Source organism: Salmo salar, chromosome ssa12 (genome assembly GCF_905237065.1).
Source record: "Salmo salar chromosome ssa12, Ssal_v3.1, whole genome shotgun sequence".
Lineage (NCBI taxonomy): Eukaryota > Metazoa > Chordata > Actinopteri > Salmoniformes > Salmonidae > Salmo > Salmo salar.
In genome coordinates, this window is record NC_059453.1 from 100031360 (window position 1) to 100056572 (window position 25213).

Genomic DNA, 25213 nt, shown 5'->3' on the forward strand with positions numbered 1-25213 from the left:
AGTACTGGTCCCCTGTATATAGCCATGTTATTACCTCATACCACTGCACATTGACTCAGTACTGACTCAGTACTGGTACCCTGTATATAGCCATGTTATTACGTCGTACCCCTGCACATTGACTCAGTACTGACTCAGTACTGGTCCCCTGTATATAGCCATGTTATTACGTCGTACCCCTGCACATTGACTCAGTACTGACTCAGTACTGGTCCCCTGTATATAGCCATGTTATTACGTCGTACCCCTGCACATTGACTCAGTACTGACTCAGTACTGGTACCCTGTATATAGCCATGTTATTACGTCGTACCCCTGCACATTGACTCAGTACTGACTCAGTACTGGTCCCCTGTATATAGCCATGTTATTACGTCGTACCCCTGCACATTGACTCAGTACTGACTCAGTACTGGTCCCCTGTATATAGCCATGTTATTACGTCGTACCCCTGCACATTGACTCAGTACTGACTCAGTACTGGTACCCTGTATATAGCCATGTTATTACCTCATACCACTGCACATTGACTCAGTACTGACTCAGTACTGGTACCCTGTATATAGCCATGTTATTACCTCGTACCCCTGCACATTGACTCAGTACTGACTCAGCACTGGTCCCCTGTATATAGCCATGTTATTACGTCGTACCCCTGCACATTGACTCAGTACTGACTCAGTACTGGTACCCTGTATATAGCCATGTTATTACGTCGTACCCCTGCACATTGACTCAGTACTGACTCAGTACTGGTCCCCTGTATATAGCCATGTTATTACGTCGTACCCCTGCACATTGACTCAGTACTGACTCAGTACTGGTCCCCTGTATATAGCCATGTTATTACCTCATACCACTGCACGTTGACTCAGTACTGACTCAGCACTGGTCCCCTGTATATAGCCATGTTATTACGTCGTACCCCTGCACATTGACTCAGTACTGACTCAGTACTGGTACCCTGTATATAGCCATGTTATTACGTCGTACCCCTGCACATTGACTCAGTACTGACTCAGTACTGGTCCCCTGTATATAGCCATGTTATTACGTCGTACCCCTGCACATTGACTCAGTACTGACTCAGCACTGGTACCCTGTATATAGCCATGTTATTACCTCATACCACTGCACATTGACTCAGTACTGACTCAGTACTGGTCCCCTGTATATAGCCATGTTATTACGTCGTACCCCTGCACATCGACTCAGTACTGACTCAGTACTGGTACCCTGTATATAGCCATGTTATTACGTCGTACCCCTGCACATTGACTCAGTACTGACTCAGCACTGGTCCCCTGTATATAGCCATGTTATTACCTCATACCACTGCACATTGACTCAGTACTGACTCAGTACTGGTCCCCTGTATATAGCCATGTTATTACGTCGTACCCCTGCACATTGACTCAGTACTGACTCAGTACTGGTACCCTGTATATAGCCATGTTATTACCTCATACCCCTGCACATCGACTCAGTACTGACTCAGTACTGGTACCCTGTATATAGCCATGTTATTACGTCGTACCCCTGCACATCGACTCAGTACTGACTCAGTACTGGTACCCTGTATATAGCCATGTTATTACGTCGTACCACTGCACATTGACTCAGTACTGACTCAGTACTGGTCCCCTGTATATAGCCATGTTATTACGTCGTACCCCTGCACATTGACTCAGTACTGACTCAGTACTGGTCCCCTGTATATAGCCATGTTATTACCTCATACCACTGCACATTGACTCAGTACTGACTCAGTACTGGTACCCTGTATATAGCCATGTTATTACGTCGTACCCCTGCACATTGACTCAGTACTGACTCAGTACTGGTCCCCTGTATATAGCCATGTTATTACGTCGTACCCCTGCACATTGACTCAGTACTGACTCAGCACTGGTACCCTGTATATAGCCATGTTATTACCTCATACCACTGCACATTGACTCAGTACTGACTCAGTACTGGTACCCTGTATATAGCCATGTTATTACCTCATACCACTGCACATTGACTCAGTACTGACTCAGCACTGGTCCCCTGTATATAGCCATGTTATTACGTCGTACCCCTGCACATTGACTCAGTACTGACTCAGTACTGGTACCCTGTATATAGCCATGTTATTACGTCGTACCCCTGCACATTGACTCAGTACTGACTCAGTACTGGTACCCTGTATATAGCCATGTTATTACGTCGTACCCCTGCACATTGACTCAGTACTGACTCAGTACTGGTCCCCTGTATATAGCCATGTTATTACGTCGTACCCCTGCACATTGACTCAGTACTGACTCAGTACTGGTACCCTGTATATAGCCATGTTATTACGTCGTACCCCTGCACATTGACTCAGTACTGACTCAGTACTGGTACCCTGTATATAGCCATGTTATTACGTCGTACCCCTGCACATTGACTCAGTACTGACTCAGTACTGGTACCCTGTATATAGCCATGTTATTACGTCGTACCCCTGTACATCGACTCAGTACTGACTCAGTACTGGTCCCCTGTATATAGCCATGTTATTACGTCGTACCCCTGCACATTGACTCAGTACTGACTCAGTACTGGTCCCCTGTATATAGCCATGTTATTACGTCGTACCCCTGTACATCGACTCAGTACTGACTCAGTACTGGTACCCTGTATATAGCCATGTTATTACCTCATACCCCTGCACATTGACTCAGTACTGACTCAGTACTGGTCCCCTGTATATAGCCATGTTATTACGTCATACCCCTGCACATTGACTCAGTACTGACTCAGTACTGGTCCCCTGTATATAGCCATGTTATTACCTCATACCCCTGCACATTGACTCAGTACTGACTCAGTACTGGTACCCTGTATATAGCCATGTTATTACGTCGTACCCCTGCACATTGACTCAGTACTGACTCAGTACTGGTCCCCTGTATATAGCCATGTTATTACCTCATACCACTGCACATTGACTCAGTACTGGTCCCCTGTATATAGCCATGTTATTACGTCGTACCCCTGCACATTGACTCAGTACTGACTCAGTACTGGTACCCTGTATATAGCCATGTTATTAGTGTGTATTTTTTATCATGTTTACTTTCTATTATTTTTCTCTGCATTATTGGGACCTGTCAGTAAGGATTTCACTGTTAGTCAGACTATTGTTTACAAAGCATATGACAAATAAAAATTTGATTTGAGACAGACAAGTAGACACAAAAAGCACTGTCCCTATAACCCTATACAAAACAGAACTTCTCAGTACAGTTGCCATAGCTGGCTGTCATTGTGTGTCAACAGCTATGATCCATTATTTCTCGTAAGGTGGCAGACTGACCGATTCCATGGAGTTACCTGCGGCTGATTACAAGCCTGTTCAACATGCCTGTCTGGCAGTGACTGTTCAGGCAGGAGAGAGAGAAAGAGAGAGAGAGAGAGAGAGAGAGAGAGAGAGCAGTCTGCAGCACCCAGCCTCACCCTACTAGAATCTGAAGTAAAATGTTTGTTTGCTGATGATCTGGTGCTTCTGTCCCCAACCAAGGAGGGCCTACAGCAGCACCTAGATCTTCTGCACAGATTCTGTCAGACCTGGTCCCTGACAGTAAATCTCAGTATGACAAAAATAATGGTGTTCCAAAAAAGGTCCAGTTGTCAGGACCACAAATACAAATTCCATCTAGACACCGTTGCCCTAGAGCACACAGAAAACTATACATACCTTGGCCTAAACATCAGCGCTACAGGTAACTTCCACAAAGCTGTGAACCAACTGAGAAACAAGGCAAGAAGGGCCTTCTACCTCCATCAAAAGGAACATAACATTTCAAATACATATTAGGATCTGGCTAAAAATACTTGAATCAGTTACAGAAGCCATTGCCCTTTATGGTTGAGGCCTGGGGTCACCAACCAAGAATTCACAAAATGGAACAAACAGCAAGTTGAGAATTCTGCAAAAATATCCTGTGTACAACATAAAACACTAAATAATGCATGCTGAGCAGAACTAGACTGATAACCGCTAATTATCAACATCCAGAAAAGAGCCGTTAAATTCTACAACCACCTAAAAGGAAGTGATTCCCAAACCTTCCATAACAAAGCCATCACCTACAGAGAGATGAACCTGGAGAAGAGTCCCCTAAGCAAGCTGGTCCTGGGGCTCTGTTCACAAACACAAACAGACCCCACAGAGCCCCAGGACAGCAACACAATTAGACCCAACCAAATCATGAGAAAACAAAAAGATAATTACTTCCAATGTGTCAAGTAATTAACAACAACAAAAAAAACAGAGCGAACTAGAATGTTATTTGGCCCTAAACAGAGAGACAGAGTGGCAGAATACCTGACCACCGTGACTGACCCAAACTTAAGGAAATCTTTGACTATGTATAGACTCAGTGACCGCAGCCTTGCTATTGAGAAAGACTGTCACAGGCAGACCTGACGGGAAGGAAGGGGTGAGGAGGAAGAGTAAAGGGTGAAATTGAGGGAGACCACCATTTATTTAACCTTTATTTAACTAGGCAAGTCAGTTAATTAGCATCGAATAGCCCCCGCGATATGCAACTTTTCAGGGAAGTCAGGAACCAAAATACACAGTCAGTTAGGAAAGCAAAGGCTAGATTTTTCAAACAGAAATATGCATCCTGCAGCACAAAAGCCAAAAAGTTCTGGGACACTAAAGTCCATGGAGAATAAGAGCACCTCCTCCCAGCTGCCCACTGCACTGAGGCTAGGAAACACTGTCACCACCGATAAATCCACAATAATTGAGAATTTCAATAAGCATTTTTCTAAGTCTGGCCATGCCTTCCACCTGGCTACCCCTACCCCGGTCAACAGCCCTGCACCCCCCCACATCAACTTACCCAAACCTCCCCCATTTCTCCTTCACCCAAATCCAGATAGCTGATGTTCTGAAAGAGTTGCTAAATCTGGACCCCTACAAATCAGCAGGGCTAGACAATCTATGCTATTCAATCGATCGCTGCCCGCACCTGCCCGCCCGTCCAGCATCACTACTCTGGACGGTTCTGACTTAGAATATGTGGAAAACTACAAATACCTAGGTGTCTGTTTAGACTGTAAACTCTCCTTCCAGACTCACATCAAACATCTCCAATCCAAAATTAAATCTAGAATCAGCTTCCTATTTCGCAACAAAGCATCCTTCACTCATGCTGCCAAACATACCCTCGTAAAACTGACCATCCTACCGATCCTCGACTTCGGCGATGTCATTTACAAAATAACCTCCAACACTCTACTCAGAAAACTGGATGCAGTCTATCACAGTGCCATCCGTTTTGTCACCAAAGCCCCATATACTACCCACCATTGCGACCTGTACGCTCTCGTTGGCTGGCCCTCGCTTCATATTTGTCGCCAAACCCACTGGCTCCAGGTCATCTACAAGTCTCTGCTAGGTAAAGCCCCGCCTTATCTCAGCTCACTGGTCACCATAGCAGCACCCACTCGTAGCACGCGCTCCAGCAGGTATATCTCTCTGGTCGTCCCCAAAGCCAATTCTTCCTTTGGCCGCCTTTCCTTCCAGTTCTCTGCTGCCAATGACTGGAACGAATTGCAAAAATCACTGAAGCTGGAGACTCACATCTCCCTCACTAGCTTTAAACACCAGCTGTCAGAGCAGCTCACAGATCACTGCACATGTATATAGTCCATCTGTAAACAGCCCATCTATCCAACTACCTCATCCCCATATTGTTATTTATTTATTTATCTTGCTCCTTTGCACCCCAGTATCTCTACTTGCACATTTATATCACTCCAGTGTTTAATAGCTAAATTGTAATTACTTCACCACTGTGGCCTATTTATTGCCTTACCTCCCTAATCTTACCTCATTTGCACACACTGTGTATAGACTTTTTCTATTGTATTATTGACTGTATGTTTGTTTATTCCATGTGTAACTCTGTGTTGTTCTTTGTGTCGCACTGCTTTGCTTTATCTTGGCCAGGTCTCAGTTGTAAATGAGAACTTGTTCTCAACTGGCCTACCTGGTTAAATAAAGGGTTATATATATATAATATATAAATACCTGGTTAAATAAAGGTGAAATTTAAAAAAAAAAGTACAATGACCATGCAAGGTAAAAGCTGTACCATGCTAGGTAAAAGCTGTACCATGCAAGGTAAAAGCTGTACCATGCAAGGTAAAAGCTGTACCATGCAAGGTAAAAGCTGTACCATGCAAGGTAAAAGCTGTACCATGCAAGGTAAAAGCTGTACCATGCAAGGTAAAAGCTGTACCATGCTAGGTAAAAGCTGTACCATGCAAGGTAAAAGCTGTACCATGCAAGGTAAAAGCTGTACCATGCTAGGTAAAAGCTGTACCATGCAAGGTAAAAGCTGTACCATGCTAGGTAAAAGCTGTACCATGCAAGGTAAAAGCTGTACCATGCAAGGTAAAAGCTGTACCATGCTAGGTAAAAGCTGTACCATGCAAGGTAAAAGCTGTACCATGCTAGGTAAAAGCTGTACCATGCAAGGTAAAAGCCAGTAGTTAGCCGACTGGTTGAGAGAGACTCACCTTGCCAGTCTTGTGATCAAACCAGACCAGGGCATGGTTCCGTGACAGAACCTTGCAGTCGAACGTCGCGTTGTTCTGAGCGGGTCGGCATCGTGCCACAGAGCGCCCGATCTTGACCGGCTCGTCCAGGTAGACATGACGTTCCTGAAAAGGGTGTGAATTCGGACGGCAGGAGAAGATGGCCAGCGCTGAAGGCATTGATGATGGCTTGGGAGTGTTACTCCAATCAGCGACGAAAGACAAGATTTCTTGATCCAGATTGACTAACTTCAGTCTTCAAACCTCGGCTGTTGTGTTAAAAACCATGTAACCTGGCTATTCGCTGTCTGGCTCTTCTTTGTTTAAGTTAGGTACTGCTAGCTAGCCATTTATTTGGACGTTTTTTCTTCTTTTGATTCAAAGAGACACGTAAAACCTCCTGTATTAATGTAAAAATTACTAAATAAACATATATGTATGGTCTCTTTCTACAGAGCTACATTACGTCCAGTGAATGACTCAATACGACTACGTACAGGCCACAATACAGTACAGCCAAAACCATTTGACGATAGCAACAGTAGTAATCTAGAAAATATTTTCCCACGTCCATCAACATGTATAGCGAGAGAAGCTATATTATGCCGCGCAAGTTAGCGGCAGGCAGCTAATCTTTAGCCCATCGGATAAATCCAGATAGCTATATTACACAATCTGACCATTGCGCGGTTTCCTATCACTGTGCCTGCTGATGATACCGCTAGCCATTGAAACACACCCGTTGACAATTTGACCGTGGTTTAATATGTCATCAATAAGTGTTTTTTCCCCCATAGAGGCTGAGTTAACATTAAGTTGTTTATCATACTCACTATGGACGGGTGCTAAAGAGAGTGTGTATCTGAGGTTGTTTGCTAGCTAAATGTCTAACTAGCTAATGCAACCTCTAGCCACTCCCAACTTAGGAAGGCTAACAGGCTAATATTTACTTTCAGGGCCCCAAACAGCAACAAATCCTTCTAATCGTGAAGCATAATGTTCCAAACAGGTTCAAAGACACGCCTTAAAACGACTATTGTAGAGGTAAGTAGAGCTGGACAGGCCTTGTGCAATAACACTGTTATAAAAACTAGCTAGCTATATGGCTAGTTATGCTAACGCGCTAAGAACTTGTCATTTAGCTGGAATAGTAGTCGGGCCTCTTCGGGTGAAAAGTCGTGATCAACTAGCTCTGGAACGGTTCTATGGTGTTACTTCAGGTAAACTTGTGTTATTTTTTGACAAGCAACTCAAAACAAGTAGATAATAAACTGTCCTCATTGTAAAAAGTTCACGTTAGCCGAGTCGGAAAGACTTTACATAGGAAGACTAGGTAGTTAGCTGACTGACAGCAGACTTCGGAAAAACGGAGACAAGTTTAGCTACACTCTCTCATCACCTGTCCAGTAATCTTCTGAAGTCCAACAAACGTGTCGCGTCGAAACGCTATCGATTACAAAAAAAGTTTGAATTAAAGCTTTCTTCAGTTGAACTGAACATTTCTAACAAGTTGACGTCCTCCGTAAGTATCCGCCGCCATACTCATAACAATATACACAAAAACCGAACCGGACAGCGCAACCGCCATTAGCGCACGCGACATGCCCATAACGTAATTGGAGGCGGGAACTTGACAAACAGATTGACAGACTGGGATCCAATCAAAATAGACGTTAATGACGCGCTGCAGTGCATACATCCGGTTTTCCGTTGTCACTAGTTACCACAAGCACAAAGTCAGACTTGGCTAAATTAAAAAAAAACAAAAAAATGTATGAGATTAAAAATGTGGTTTTTGGTCTTAATTTAAGGTTAGGGTTAGATTTTAAGAAGATGAAGTGAGCACGGAATGTTGAGCCCCCGTTTAAATTAGAATTTACAAGAATAATCTAATCTTTCATTATCTGAAAGTAGGTAACATTAATTAACGAGTTGATGTGGTGATGTCACCGCGTTAACGCGACAAAACAGAAGAAAGAACAAAGATGAGCGAGAAAACGGAGAAACTGCACTGTCGATGTAATGGGGTGCACCGAATCGGGTTTACAATTTGCAGGGGGACAGCATGAGCTGAATGAATCCTTACCCGCTCTATCATAAGTGAAGAGATAGGAACAGCAATCAAGGGTGAACGTAAGGTGGTATGGTCCGGTGGTAAGGTGGTATGGTCCGGTGGTAAGGTGGTATGGTCCGGTGGTAAGGTGGTATGGTCCGGTGGTAAGGTGGTATGGTCCGGTGGTGTGGTCCGGTGGTAAGGTGGTATGGTCCGGTTGTAAGGTGGTATGGTCCGGTGGTAAGGTGGTATGGTCCGGTGGTGTGGTCCGGTGGTAAGGTGGTATGGTCCGGTGGTGTGGTCCGGTGGTAAGGTGGTATGGTCCGGTGGTAAGGTGGTATGGTCCGGTGGTGTGGTCCGGTGGTAAGGTGGTATGGTCCGGTGGTGTTGGTCCGGTGGTATGGTGGTAAGGTCCGGTGGTAAGGTGGTATGGTCCGGTGGTAAGGTGGTATGGTCCGGTGGTGTGGTCTGGTGGTAAGGTGGTATGGTCCGGTGGTAAGGTGGTATGGTCCGGTGGCAAGGTGGTATGGTCCGGTGGTAAGGTCCAGTGGTAAGGTGGTATGGTCCGGTGGTAAGGTGGTATGGTCCGGTGGTAAGGTGGTATGGTCCGGTGGTGTGGTCCGGTGGTAAGGTGGTATGGTCCGGTGGTAAGGTGGTATGGTCCGGTGGTAAGGTGGTATGGTCCGGTGGTGTGGTCTGGTGGTAAGGTGGTATGGTCCGGTGGTAAGGTGGTATGGTCCGGTGGCAAGGTGGTATGGTCCGGTGGTAAGGTCCAGTGGTAAGGTGGTATGGTCCGGTGGTAAGGTGGTATGGTCCGGTGGTAAGGTGGTATGGTCCGGTGGTAAGGTGGTAAGGTCCGGTGGTAAGGTGGTATGGTCCGGTGGTAAGGTGGTATGGTCCGGTGGTAAGGTGGTATGGTCCGGTGGTAAGATGGTATGTTCCTGTGGTAAGATGGTATGTTCCGGTGGTAAGGTGGTATGGTCCGGTGGTATGGTGGTATGGTCCGGTGGTAAGGTGGTATGGTCCGGTGGTAAGATGGTATGGTCCGGTGGTATGGTGGTATGGTCCGGTGGTAAGGTGGTATGGTCCGGTGGTAAGATGGTATGGTCCGGGGTTGTACCGAAAAGCCCCCCCTTCGCGTGAACGCGCTGCGACTTGCTTGGACGCGCAGGCACTCTATTCATTGCTGCGACTTGCTTGCTAGTTGAGATTTATGATCACGTCAGGCTGCGTTTCATTTAATATTTTACGTCGGTTTGTTCGCGGGGGAGGCACTAGTAATGTCTGCAGTTTTCGGTTTGGATATTTGTTTCAGTGTATTGGTCTATAAATAAATATCTTTGCCAAAATTCATCATCTCTCCCATCTCTTATTCGACTAGTAGTTGTTCTGAAATGTTTATTGCTTGCCTACATTTTACTCCCTCCTCTATGTTTAATATAACACACATTCATTAATTATTCATTTCGGTTGCCTATCCTGACAAGAAGTTTGTTCTATAGAAAGTATTTGACTCTGATGTGTGCCACAGAAAGTATTTGTCTCCACAAAATGAAGGAAATCAGAATGGGAGGGTAGGATTTCGGCAGGGCTATTTTCTTGCCTACTGAAATCCCCTTCCCTTCTATCTTGGGACTGCAAGGCCTGGCACACTTCTGAACCATGTTGGTAGCTCATGTTGACCAGTAGTGTTTGCCACAGAAAGTATTTGACTCTAGCCACAAAATTAAGGACATTAGAAGGGGGGGTGCGATTTCGGCAGGGGGGAACTTTTCAGCACAACACCTGTTCCGCATCCCAGTAAAATAAATAGTGGGGGTACGCCGTACTGGTAAAACAATGAATACAACATGCCTAAAAAACTCTAGGCTATTGCATAAGAAATTACATCTGCTTTCACGCCTGACAGCAATAGACAACAAGCTCCAACCAAGTCTGGAAACCACTACGATATCAGTCGTGGAGTGTAATGAGAATATAGCCATAGTCGATAAAGCCATGTCTAAAGTGGATGACAGGGTGTCTGAATTTGAAGAATCCCTTTTCTCAGAAGAAAACGCCAAACTTCGCAACAAGCTTGACGTTTTGGAAATGCACAGTCATAAATGTAATCTTCGTGTCATAGGACCTGATAATGACATCGAACAAGGAAATCGGATGGCTTCCATGACAGCTTTTTTCACAAAACTTATCCAGGCTGAGGATCTTCCCGGTGAATCAGCTGTGGAGAATGCACATCGAATTGGACCGAAACCATCTACACATGCTGACAGACCCCTTGATCGTGAGGATGCAGCAGTACCAGATCAAACATCCAATCATACATCTGTTAAGGAAAAAAAAGGAGCTATGAACTTCCGTGGGATGAAGGTAAAGATCTTTCCCGACATGACTGTCGAAACGTCCAGAATGAGAGCCATGTTCAATCATATCAGAACACACCTACGTGAGGCAGAAATACAGAACGGGATAATTCACCCCTGCCAGACTGATCATCACCTTCCAAGGAACTACCAAAACCTTTTTTTAACCATCAAAACGCAGAGGCCTATTACAACAATTCCATCAAACCAACTCTGCACGGCAAGTAATGACTCTTTTTCCCGCTTGTGATGAGAAGCGAGACTCACTTGTGGGCATGATAAGGCCTATCTCATAATTCGCAGCAGCCTACATGTAGAACGGATCATAATGACCATGTGTGAAACAAAACAAAAACGAATTAAATAACTGGAGTACAAGGCTATATGGTGTTATTATGGATAAAGATATTCTCTCATTATGTAAATTACTGCCGGTATGATAGCAGATCATTGGTTCATTCAACTCGAATACAGTCCCGTGTGGCTCAGTTGGTAGAGCATGGTGTTTGCAATGCCAGGGTTGTGGGTTCGATTCCCACGGGGGACCAGTAGGAAAATATGAAGAAAAAAAAATTGTATGAAATGTATGCATTCACTACTGTAAGTTGCTCTGGATAAGAGCGTCGACTGAAATGTGCTTTTGGAAAGTATTCAGACCCTTTGAATTTTTCCACATTTTGTTACGTTACAACCGTATTCTAAAATGTATTAAATTAACAAAATTCCTCATCAATCTACATACAATACCCCATAATGACAAACAAAATGTATAAAAAAAAACAACTGAAATATTTACATAAGTTTTCAGACCCTTTGGTATGAGACTCGAAATTGAGCTCAGGTGCATCCTGTTTCCATTGATCATCTTTGAGATGTTTCTACAACTTGGAAACCACCTGTGGTAAATTCAATTGATTGGACATGATTTGGAAAGGCACACACCTGTCTATATAAAGGGCCCACAGTTGACAGTGCATGTCAGAGCAAAAACCAAGCCATGAGGTCGAAGGAATTGTCCATAGAGCTCCGAGACAGGAGTGTCGAGGCACAGATCTGGGGAAGGGTACCAAAACATTTCTGCAGCATTGAAGGTCCCCAAGAACACAGTGGCCTCCATGATTCTTAAATGAAATAAGTTTGGAACCACCAAGACTCTTCCTAGAGCTGGCCGCCCGGCCAAACTGAGCAATCGGGGGAGAAGGGCCTTGGTCAGGAAGGTGACCAAGAACCCAATGGCCACTCTGACAGAGCTCCAGGGTTCCTCTGTGGAGATGGGAGAACCTTCCAGAAGGACAACCATCTCTGCAGCACTCCACCAATCAGGCCTTTATGGTAGAGTGGCCAGATGGAAGCCACTCCTCAGTAAAAGGCACATGACAGCCTGCTTGGAGTTTGCCAAAAGGCACCTAAATACTCTCAGACCATGAGAAACAAGATTCTCTGGTCTGATGAAACCAAGATTGAACAATTTCGCTTGAATGCCAAGCGTCACGTCTGGATGAACCTGGCACCATCCCTACGGTGAAGCATGGTGTTGGCAGCATCATGCTGTGGGGATGTTTTTCAGCGGCAGGGACTAGGAGACTAGTCAGGATCGAGGCAAAGATGAACGGAGGAAAGTACAGAGCGATCCTTGATGAAAACCTGCTCCAGAGCGCTCAGGACTTCAGACTGGGGTGAAGGTTCACCTTCCAACAGGACAACGACCCTAAGCACACAGCCAAGACAACGCAGGAGTGGCTTCGGGACAAGTCTCTGAATGTCCTTGAGTGGCCCAGCCATAGCCCAGACTTGAACCCAATCGAACATCTCTCCTGAAAATTGCTGTGCAGCAATGCTCCTCATCCAACCTGACAGAGCTTGAGAGTATCTGCAGAGAAGAATGGGAGAAACTCCCCAAATACAGGTGTGCCAAGCTTGTAGCGTCATACCCAAGAAGACTCAAGGCTGTAATCACTGCCAAAGGTTCTTGAACAAAGTACTGAGTAAAGGGTTTGAATACTTATGTAATTGTGACATTTCAGTTTTTCATTTTTTATAAATTAGCCCAAAAATTCTACAAACCTGTTTTTGATTGTGTGTAGATTGATGAGGAATATACACTGCTCAAAAAATAAAGGGAACACTTAAACAACACAATGTAACTCCAAGTCAATCACACTTCTGTGAAATCAAACTGTCCACTTAGGAAGCAACACTGATTGACAATACATTTCACATGCTGTTGTGCAAATGGAATAGACAACAGGTGGAAATTATAGGCAATTAGCAAGACACCCCCAATAAAGGAGTGGTTCTGCAGGTGGGGACCACAGACCACTTCTCAGTTCCTATGCTTCCTGGCTGATGTTTTGGTCACTTTTGAATGCCGGTGGTGCTTTCACTCTAGTGGTAGCATGAGACGGAGTCTACAACCCACACAAGTGGCTCAGGTAGTGCAGCTCATCCAGGATGGCACATCAATGCGAGCAGTGGCAAGAAGGTTTGCTGTGTCTGTCAGCGTAGTGTCCAGAGCATGGTGGCGCTGCCAGGAGACAGGCCAGTACATCAGGAGACGTGGAGGAGGCCGTAGGAGGGCAACAACCCAGCAGCAGGACCGCTACCTCCGCCTTTGTGCAAGGAGGAGCAGGAGGAGCGCTGCCAGAGCTCTGCAAAACGACCTCCAGCAGGCCACAAATGTGCATGTGTCTGCTCAAACGGTCAGAAACAGACTCCATGAGGGTGGTATGAGGGCCCGACATCCACAGGTGGGGGTTGTGCTTACAGCCCAACACCGTGCAGGACGTTTGGCATTTGCCAGAGAACACCAAGATTGGCAAATTCGCCACTGGCGCCCTGTGCTCTTCACAGATGAAAGCAGGTTCACACTGAGCACATGTGACAGACGTGACAGTCTGGAGACGCCGTGGAGTACGTTCTGCTGCCTGCAACATCCTCCAGCATGACCGGTTTGGCGGTGGGTCAGTCATGGTGTGGGGTGGCATTTCTTTGGGGGCCGCACAGCCCTCCATGTGCTCGCCAGAGGTAGCCTGACTGCCATTAGGTACCGAGATGAGATCCTCAGACCCCTTGTGAGACCATATGCTGGTGTGGTTGGCCCTGGGTCCCTCCTAATGCAAGACAATGCTAGACCTCATGTGGCTGGAGTGTGTCAGCAGTTCCTGCAAGAGGAAGGCATTGATGCTATGGACTGGCCCGCCCATTTCCCAGACCTCAATCCAATTGAGCACATCTGGGACATCATGTCTCGCTCCATCCACCAACGCCACGTTGCACCACAGACTGTCCAGGAGTTGGCGGATGCTTTAGTCCAGGTCTGGGAGGAGATCCCTCAGGAGACCATCCGCCACCTCATCAGGAGCATGCCCAGGCGTTGTAGGGAGTTCATACAGGCACGTGGAGGCCACACACACTACTGATCCTCATTTTGACTTGTTTTAAGGACATTACATCAAAGTTGGATCAGCCTGTAGTGTGGTTTTCCACATTAATTTTGAGTGCGACTCCAAATCCAGACCTCCATGGGTTGATAAATTGGATTTCCATTGATTATTTTTGTGTGATTTTGTTGTCAGCGCATTCAACTATGTAAAGAAAAAAGTATTTAATAAGATTATTTCATTCATTCAGATCTAGGATGTGTTATTTTAGTGTTCCCTTTATTTTTTTGAGCAGTGTATATATTTTTTTTATCAAATTTAGAATAAGGCAAAATGTGGAAAAATCAAGTGGTCTGAATACTTTCCGAAGGCACTGTATATGGGGAGAAAATGTATGATTAGGAGGATTGCTATATTTTAATACAGGGATATCTATATGTTGAGAAAATGACCCTTCTTATTTGTTTAATCTTTTAATTCTCCAATAACAATCATTGGCGGAGATTGGAAATGTGTTCTTGATAAGTCACCAAGAGGTAAGTCAATAGGTAAAAGCTCTCAAGTTTTGGGCAAAATTACTAATGAAATAAGGCTGGTTGATATTTAATGTTTAACACATCCCTCAACCAAAGACTAACCCATCATGGTTCATATGGGAGGTGAGAATACTTTCTCATTGTTCTCTAACCATCATGGTTCATATGGGAGGTGAGACTACTTTCTCATTGTTCTCTAACCATCATGGTTCATATGGGAGGTGAGACTACTTTCTCATTGTTCTCTAACCATCATGGTTCATATGGGAGGTGAGACTACTTTCTCATTGTTCTCTAACCATCATGGTTCATATGGGAGGTTAGACTTATTTCTCTTTACACCTTGTTGGTCTGGTCAGGAGATGTACAATAGGTTCAATCCATATTTCTTATCACGCATTCATTTCTATGGAGTTTTTCTTTAAGAACACAACTCACAACTCCCCGTGAGAGCATATGTAAAGACATGATACTTTTTGTTAAAGAGAATGACAACGACGACACTAATCCATCTATGTTATTGAAAACCACCAAAGATTATTTGCGTGGCCTGATATCATATTATTGTGCATAAATATATATATATTTTTTTATGTCTGAACCAATATTTCTGGAATTACAACTTTCTAATTTAGAACAGGAACATAAAATACCCATCCAAGGTGGTGGCAAAGACAGCTCTTAACCTCAGAGTCCAAGTGCTGTTTTTATTTATCTAGGCAAGTCTGTTAAGAACAAATTCTTATTTTACAATGTCAGCCTAGGAACAGTGGGTTAACTGCCTTGTTTAGGGGGCAGAACGACAGATTTGTACCTTGTCAGCTCAGGGATTGGATCTCGCAACCTTTTGGTTACTAGTCCAACGCTCTAACCACTAGGCTACCTGCCGCTCTAACCGCTAGGCTACCTGCCGCTCTAACCGCTAGGCTACCTGCCGCTCTAACCGCTAGGCTACCTGCCGCTCTAACCGCTAGGCTACCTGCCGCTCTAACCGCGAGGCTACCTGCCGCCCCGGCAGGCCCTGTCTGGGCCCTGTCTAAACCTGGGGGGGAGGTTCTAAGCCAACACATGGAATTGTTTTAAGATGGTCATACCAAGGATCATTTTGCTATTTGATTTAGAATTTTTCAAAAAAGTTATTGAAAGAAAAAAAAATATTGGATGTAACATTGAATTTGGCTTTACTGCTATTAGCAGGACAGCTCTTAACACACTGCTTTCTCAAAGAGCATAAAAAAGCTATTCAGTAGTAGAAAACTATATGAGCATGGTAGTACATCTGGAAGTCTCTGAGCTAATCTATAAACATGGTACATCTGGAAGTATTTTAGCTAATCTATAAACATAGTAATACATCTGGAAGCCTCTGAGCTAATCTATGAGCATGGTAATACATCTGGAAGTCTCTGAGCTAATCTATAAACATGGTACATCTGGAAGTCTCTGAGCTAATCTATAAACATGGTACATCTGGAAGTATCTGAAATAATCTATGAGCATGGTAATACATCTGGAAGCCTCTGAGCTAATCTATAAACATGGTACATCTGGAAGTATCTGAAATAATCTATGAGCATGGTACATCTGGAAGCCTCTCAGCTAATCTGAGTTGTTGTCGCCTTAATCACAACTCTATTGCATGCGTTAAAGATGCATCAGGCAACCAGTGTTTCAGCTCTGAGATTAACAGTACGTTTACTCAGTTCTATAAATTACTATACTCTTTAGGATTCTCAAAACATAACTACCTGCCGGATAAACATATTGATCGCTTAAAACTTTGTCAGGTCTCGGAGCATGACAGCTCAATCCTGAACATGCCAATAACTAGTACGGAAGTAGCTCAATCAATCGATGAATTACCCTCTGGAAAAGTTTAAGGGCCAGAGTGTTTAAAAATTGCCTTGCCTCATTATTAACCAGAATGTATTCTCACTCTTAGTGGAATCTCTATCTCCGACTCTTCAGAATGCCTCAATTACGTTAATACCCCAAGAAAATAAAGACTTGGAAGAGCCTTCTTCCTATAGACCCATTTCCCTACTGAAAGTTGATGAGAAAATCCTTGCCAAGGTCTTAGCTAAAAGATTGGATCCTATTCTTGTCACGTCCTGACCATTGTGTGCTCTTATTTTCTATGGTAGAGTAGGTCAGGGCGTGACTGGAGGGTTTATTCTAGTTTAATTTTTCTATGTTGTTTGGGTCTAGTTTCTGTTTTTCTATGTTTTTTTGTTGTTGGATGATTCCCAATTAGAGGCAGCTTGTCATCGTTGTCTCTGATCGGGGATCATATTTAAGTAGTTGTTTTTCCCACCTTTGTTTTGTGGGAGATTATTTTTGAGTTAGTGCATGTTGCACCCTCTGTCGTCACGGTTTGTTGTATTGTATTGTCTTGCATAGTTTCACATATTAATAAAGATGTGGAACGATACAAACGCTGCGGCTTGGTACCGTTCCAACACACAAACGTGACAATTCTCCCGTCCATTGTTGACCCAGATCAGACTGGCTTCGTTCATGGAGCTTCTTAGAGTAATTCAATATTCTAAAATAAAAGCAGTTATTAAAAAAATCTGCTGTGGTTTCACTCGACACAGAGAAAGCTTTTGACCGAATAGAGTGGCCGTACTTATTCAATGTGTTCAACTGGTTCTCGCTTAGTAAAACATTTATAGACAGGGTTAGACTTCTGTACTCTTCCCCTCTAAGGTTGATGGAACAACATCTGCCCCCTTCTCTCTGGAAAGGGGCACATGACCAGGCTGTCCCTTTTAGTCATGAAACCCCTGGCAGAAGCCATCAGAACCCATCGTAGCATCAAGGGTATTGAGACTAAAAAGAAGGGAGCATAACGTTTTATATTATATGCTGATGATGTATTACTGTTCTTGAGTGACCCAAACGAGTCTGTCCCAGCTGTCCTGGACGTCTTTGATTCATTTAGTTCCTTCTCAAGAGTATAAATCAAACAGTGAAATCTACCATTGGTGTCACGTCCTGAACAGTATAAGGGGTTATTTGTTATTGTAGTTTGGTCAGGACGTGGCAGGGGGGTGTTTGTTTTATGTGGTTCGGGGTTTGTTGGGATATGTATTTATGTAAGAGGGGTGTTTGTTTTGTGTTCTGGGATTTTTGGGTATTGTTCTATGTTTTGTATTTCTATGGGTTTTCTATGTTGTGTATTTCTTTGTTGGCCTGGTATGGCTCTCAATCAGGAACAGCTGTATATCGTTCTTGCTGATTGGGAGTCATACTTAGGTAGCCCTGTTTTCACCTGTCTTTTGTGGGAAGTTGTTTTTGCACTGCTGTGTTTAGCATTACTGTGCGTTCGTTCGTTTTCTTGTTTTGTTTCGTTAAGTGTTCAAATAAAAGTTAAAATGAGCACTCAACCCGCTGCGCTTTTGTCCATTACATACGACGACCGTTACCATTGGGCGTATGTAAGAACCCAGAAAATCCAGTGACATCACCCTTTCAGCTCTCATACAAATGGGTTTAAATATTTAGGAATACGGGTTCCATACTGCCATGATGATATGGTTAAATCTAATCTAAATTCAATCTTGCGACAGATTAAGGATGATTTGACTAGTTGGTTGTCATTGTCACTCTCTTGGTTAGGACGTATTGCTGTGATTAAAATGAATCTACTCCCCTGGGTGGTATCACTCTCTTGGTTAGGACGTATTGCTGTGATTAAAATGAATCTACTCCCCTGGCTGGTATCACCCGCTCATCCATATATTTATATATGGGGCAACCAGCGGAAAATACAGAGCGTAGGGGTTGGTAATCTTCTCTAGTTGCGGCCTGATTGGTTGACATTACGTCACTGCAAAATCTACAGGGAGAGCTAGAAAATTAAAGCCCCTTTGGCTGCTGTCATAGAGTAACATTAGAAGTGCCCATCCAAGAAGGCTCGAGGTCATTGGCCACAGATAAAATGACGTCAAATCACGTTATATCTACCACAGCTTTGATTGGACTGATCATGTCAACATCATACTTACAAATCTCAGCTAGAAAAGCAGTCGTCATCATGAATCACGTCGACAATCTACTGGAAAATCCTTTTCACTTCTTGTCATATGAAGAGAAATTATAGATAAAACGTATCGGTGCTCATCGGTCATTGGACATAAACATTAGACAACAAGTCGGAAATCATAAATTCAACAATGAGCGGTTTGGAAGGAATCAATGGTTAACTGCAAGTGTCGCAAAGCAATCCTTATTTTGCTTCCCCCTTTCTGCTATTCGGTGGAGAGGGTGTGTGGTCCAACTCTGGGTTTAAAACATCTATCTGAAAAGGTTTCTTTTCCAAGCTGTAAAGGATAAGCATTTACATGAAACACCATAGGCCAGAGAAATGTAATTGTTGAATATTGTAAGAGCTTCCATTGTCTGCTTATATGCCGCCGTTTTTCCTACGGTTCTGACTTGGTGTACAGGGAGAATACTCTAAGAGTGGCCCATGTTCAGAATTCTGTCGCTGCACATTTCAAAAGTGCTGAACAAATGTTTATATTGACTACGTCCGTCTTAGCTCGCTCATTAATGCCTTAATCGAAATTAAGTATTGCCTCTTATCCACCACATTTGTTTAAGCAAGTCAGCCATATCAGCTATGTTTTTTAAAAACGGCAGTAAATGAGGCTGAATGAACTGTGTGGCTGCCAGACGAGGCTCCGCTGATATCCAGGTGTAGCGGTGGTAAGGATTCATTTACATTTACATTTACATTTTAGTCATTTAGCAGACGCTCTTATCCAGAGCGACTTACAGTAGTGAATGCATACATTTCATACATTATTTTTTTTTTTTTCTGTGCTGGCCCCCCGTGGTGCTGAAAATAAAGCTCTACTGTTGGGACAGTTTTATGTAGGCCCTAATAGTTTGTGGGTACCGTTTATCATCATTATAGTGCAATTCATGTATTGTTTAGTGTTGTGTTGTGTTTTGAGTTTGCCACTGATAACCTCACACATACCCTTATTATTAACTTGTTCTCAACTGGCCTACCTGGTTAAATAAAGGTGAAATAAAATAAAATTATAATAATGAACTCCTGCACAATTAAACAATTTCTTGCAGTAAAATTATACACCAAAAGTAGGCCAAGTTTGGACTTGGGAACAGGAGTGGAGAAATATGATTTATTTATTTCTGCATCTTGAAAGAATGCAATGCTCAGATACCATCTCAGATACCATCTGTCTTCATCATTAAAAAAAAGCGTCATAAAAGCTGACAGTATTTCACTTTTTTTTTCTCCATGTACTCGAAACATGTTATTAACATGCAATAAGGTCGGATTTCACTTTTACTGAAACAGGATACAAGTGGTAAATAATAAAGATCCAGTCCACATAAAAGCCCCTTACACTGTGGTGACTGTGGTGATCCTACAAACTGTGTGATTCAATCTAACTGACTATCACACTGTGGTGATCCTACAAACTGTGTGATTCAATCTAACTGACTATCACACTGTGGTGATCCTACAAACTGTGTGATTCAATCTAACTGACTATCACACTGTGGTGATCCTACAAACTGTGTGATTCAATCTAACTGACTATCACACTGTGGTGATCCTACAAACTGTGTGATTCAATCTAACTGACTATCACACTGTGGTGATCCTACAAACTGAGTGATTCAATCTAACTGACTATCACACTGTGGTGACTGTGGTGATCCTACAAACTGTGTGATTCAATCTAACTGACTATCACACTGTGGTGACTGTGGTGATCCTACAAACTGTGTGATTCAATCTAACTGACTATCACACTGTGGTGATCCTACAAACTGTGTGATTCAATCTAACTGACTATCACACTGTGGTGATCCTACAAACTGTGTGATTCAATCTAACTGACTATCACACTGTGGTGATCCTACAAACTGAGTGATTCAATCTAACTGACTATCACACTGTGGTGATCCTACAAACTGAGTGATTCAATCTAACTGACTATCACACTGTGGTGATCCTACAAACTGAGTGATTCAATCTAACTGACTATCACACTGTGGTGATCCTACAAACTGTGTGATTCAATCTAACTGACTATCACACTGTGGTGATCCTACAAACTGTGTGATTCAATCTAACTGACTATCACACTGTGGTGATCCTACAAACTGAGTGATTCAATCTAACTGACTATCACACTGTGGATTGATTGACTTTTAACTGATTCCTCAACAACCTATTTTATTTGCATGGATTTTAACAGAATTGTTCCAAAATGGCATTTTCCACTTTCTGCCATACGAGGAAACGGACTTCTTCCTGATTGGAAGCAACCACCTTCAGAGACTACGGTGAACATTTCATCCCATGTAGGAGCTGTACCTATTTTTCACTGTTCCGGGATAATATTGTCTGGACAAATTTCCAATGTGGAAACTGTCAGCTTATTGAGGAATATATCTCTGAGCTGGACGTCCAGAATCAGCAAATTTGTGGTGGCAGTGTAGCCTAGTGGTTAGAGGCAGCGTAGCCTAGTGGTTAGAGCGTTGGACTAGTACCTGAAATGGTTGTAAGATCAAATCCCCGAGCTGACAAGGTATAAATCTGTCGTTCTGCCCCTGAACAAGGCAGTTAACCCACTGTTCCGAGGCCGTCATTGTAAATAAGAATTTCTTCTTAACTGACTTGCCTAGTTAAATAAAGGTAATATAAAAAAAAATGTAGACATTGTAGCGTGTCCTGGACAACGCCCCGTGTTCACTAGCGTGCCGTGCGGTGAAACACAGCTTCCCATTCATTCAGAAAGGGCGCGGCGGCACCGTCAAGTGGTGCGAATGTGGCGTGGGAGGCTGTGAAAAAGTAAAACATTTACGACTTGATTCAAATCACCAGCGGCGATTGACATCGCTAAGTAAATGGAAGAATACTCTTATTGCGATGTGGATGGCTCTTGAAAGAGCCTTTGGTTGTGCATAGTGTAGTCTGTGGTGTTGCCAGGGAACAGCACCCTCTTCGAAGAAGTAGGAGGTGAAGATCTTCCGCACACGGATTGACTCTCTTGTCGCGTTATTGGACCCCATCCTTGAAACATCCTGCAGTAGAGCATCAGACTTCTCCTCTGGCATGCGGCGGCGAGCTGCAGATCCCCTCCTGGTCCTCGTTTCCATCCTCATGAAGTTATACAGGACACAGGTAGCCTTCACACACCTGAATTCTTCCAGGAAGCAGTCCCAGATGGCCCTGGTCACCCAACCTTGCAGTGCCCTACACGTTAACTGTTGGTCATCGTTTTGAAGGAATCTCCAGTTACAAGGTATCTGTAGGAATATGGAACATAACGACATTATTAGACTTTTACATCACCAGGTCATTGTGGATTATTAAAGTATAATATCCCTGATAACATATTATGATAACATTGGATTGATAGATGCATGTGCACACACACATGTTCATGTGACATAAACAGGATTCAATACCAGGATCTGTAACAATGCCTCTAGCAAGAGAGGGGGGGAATCAATACCAGGATCTGTAACAATGCCTCTAGCAAGAGAGGGGGGGAATCAATACCAGGATCTGTAACAATGCCTCTAGCAAGAGAGGGGGGGGATCAATACACAGCCTAACCTGCAGCGGGGAAATATAAACCCACCGAAACCAGTACAACAAGACACAGGTGTGTAAAACCAGACAGTACTAAACGAAGAAGGGAAAATGGGATCGGTGGCAGCCAGTAGGCCGGCGACGACGACCACCGAGCGACGCCCGAATAAGGGAGAGGAGCCACCTTCGGTGGAAGTCGTGACAGGATCATATATCAAGGATAACATCACAAATGAATACATAAATACCACTCGAAGCTTGTGCCCCCCTTTGAGTCCCAAGGACCAGGACTGAGAACCACTGCTCTTCATTGGGACCTCTTTCATATGTAGACTGGCTTTCACAGAGCTCTTTATCTGAGGACAGAAAACCTCACAAGAAACAGACTTCATAATACTCAAATTACACCGTACTGAATATTATGTTATTATTATCTCTGTCGTCACTTCTAGGGACAGGAACTACACAAGTACCTGCCCTATCCAGAACAGCCTCCTCTCTCACTGAGAGTTGGTGCTGCTAACCTTTCACCCTCCATGGCTGATAGCTAGCTATGTACAAATGCATTTGGAGTTTGTTATACAGAGATAAATACATTATGATAGCTAGCTAATATGAAGTTAGCTAGCTAAGATGATTAAATATCAACAGCTACCTATCTATACAGTATGTCTTTTTTTATTTAATCTTTATTTAACTAGGTAAGTCAGTTAAGAACAAATTCTTATTTACAATGGCGCCTACCAAAAGGCAAAAGGCCTCCTGCAGGGGGACTGAGATTAAAATTAAAATAAATTAAATAAAAATATAGGACAAAACACATATAGGAGACAACAATACATCACACAAAGCAGCCATAACTGTCAGTAAGAGTGTCCATGATTGAGTCTTTGAATGAAGAGATTGAGATAAAACTGTAAAGTTGGCTAGATAGCTAGCTAGCTACGTGAGTTTAAATTTATTTGGCTAAGGTGTTATGTAAACGTCCGACTTCAGCTGTAAATATATATACACATACACACACACGGAGTATACAAAACATTAAGAACACCTGCTCTTTCCTTGACAGACTGACCAGGTGAATCCAGGTGAAATCTATGATCCCTTATTGATGTAATTTGTTAAAGCCACTTCAATCAGTGTAGATGAAGGGGAGGAGACGGGTTAAAGAAGGATTTTTAATAAGCCTTCAGACATGGATTGTGTATATGTGTCATTCAGAGGGTGAATGGGCAAGACAAAAGATTTAAGTGCCTTTGAACGGGGTATGGTAGTAGGTGCCAGGCATACCGGTTAGTGTCAAGAACTGCAACGCTGCTGGGTTTTTCAAGCTCAACAATTTCCTGTGTGTATCAAGAATGGTCCACCACCCAACGTACATCCAGCCAACTTGACGACTGTGGGAAGCATTGGAGTCAACATGGGACAGCATCTCATATTGGAACGCTTTCAACACCTTGTCGAGTACATGCCCTGACTAATTGAGGCTCTTCTAAGGGCGACGAGTGAAGGTCAGTACCACCACATGACCAGCAGATGGCAGTGCTAACCCATATTCTGTCTTGTCTAGTCTATCACAGGAAGGTGTTCCTAATGTTTGGTAAACTCAGTGTATGCTGTATCAGTATTGCTATACTGTACAAAAATAAACACAACATGCAACAATTTAAAATATTTTAAAGAGTTACAGTTCATATCAGGAAATCAGTCTATTGAAATAAATGAAATTGGCTCTAATCTATGGATTTCTCATGACTGGGCAGGGGTGTAGCGATGGGTGGGACTGGGAGGGCATAGGCCAACCCACTTGGCAGCCAGGCCCAGCCAATCAGAATTAGTTTTTCCCCACAAAAGGGGTTTATTACAGACATTTCTGCAGTCAGTTGTACACTTCCTCAAAACCTGTTGTGTTGTGTGACAAAACAGAACATTTTAAAGTGACCTTTTAACGCCCCCAGCACAAGGTGCACCTGTGTAATGATCATGCTGTTTAATCATTTTCTGGATATGCCACACCTGTCAGGTGGATGAATTATCTTGACAAAAGAGAAATGCTCACGAACAGCGATAAACAAATTTGTTTTCAAAATTTGAGAGCAATAAGTCGCTCTGGATAAGAGCGTCTGCTAAATGACTTAAATGTAAATGTAAATAAGCTTTTTGTACGAATGGAAAATGTATGGATTTTTTATTTATTTCAGCTCACGAAACACGAGACGAACACTTTACATGTTGCACATACATACATACATACATGCATACATACATACATACATACATACATACGTACATACGTACATACATACATACATACATGCCAGGCACGCCAGATCCAGGATCTCAGAAACAACAGTCTTCCTGGGCTTTTCACTCACGACAGTATCTAACACCCTGCCCCTGACTCTAACCCTGGTCACAACCATAACACCTAACCCTGCCCCTGTCTCTAACCCTGGTCACAAGCATAACACCTAACCCTGGTCACAACCATAACACCTAACCCTGCCCCTGATCTCTAACCCTGGTCACAAGCATAACACCTAACCCTGGTCACAACCATAACACCTAACCCTGCCCCTGACTCTAACCCTGGTCACAACCATAACACCTAACCCTGGTCACAACCATAACACCTAACCCTGGTCACAACCATAACCCCTAACCCTGGTCACAACCATAACACCTAACCCTGGTCACAACCATAACAC

The 25213-nt window shown here is 43.5% G+C and overlaps 1 protein-coding gene across 2 annotated transcripts in view; it reads right to left on the reverse strand.

The window, feature by feature from the left end:
• Positions 1-8204, reverse strand: part of LOC106566258 (sarcolemmal membrane-associated protein) — a 121382-nt gene extending 113178 nt beyond the window's left edge. For both annotated transcript variants that reach the window (XM_045691996.1, XM_045691995.1), the window contains exon 1: positions 6568-8204. In XM_045691996.1, coding sequence (XP_045547952.1) covers positions 6568-6765 — 198 coding nt within the window. In that variant the 5' untranslated portion in view covers positions 6766-8204. The remainder of the gene's footprint in view (positions 1-6567) is intronic.
• Between the last annotated feature and the right edge of the window lie 17009 nt (positions 8205-25213).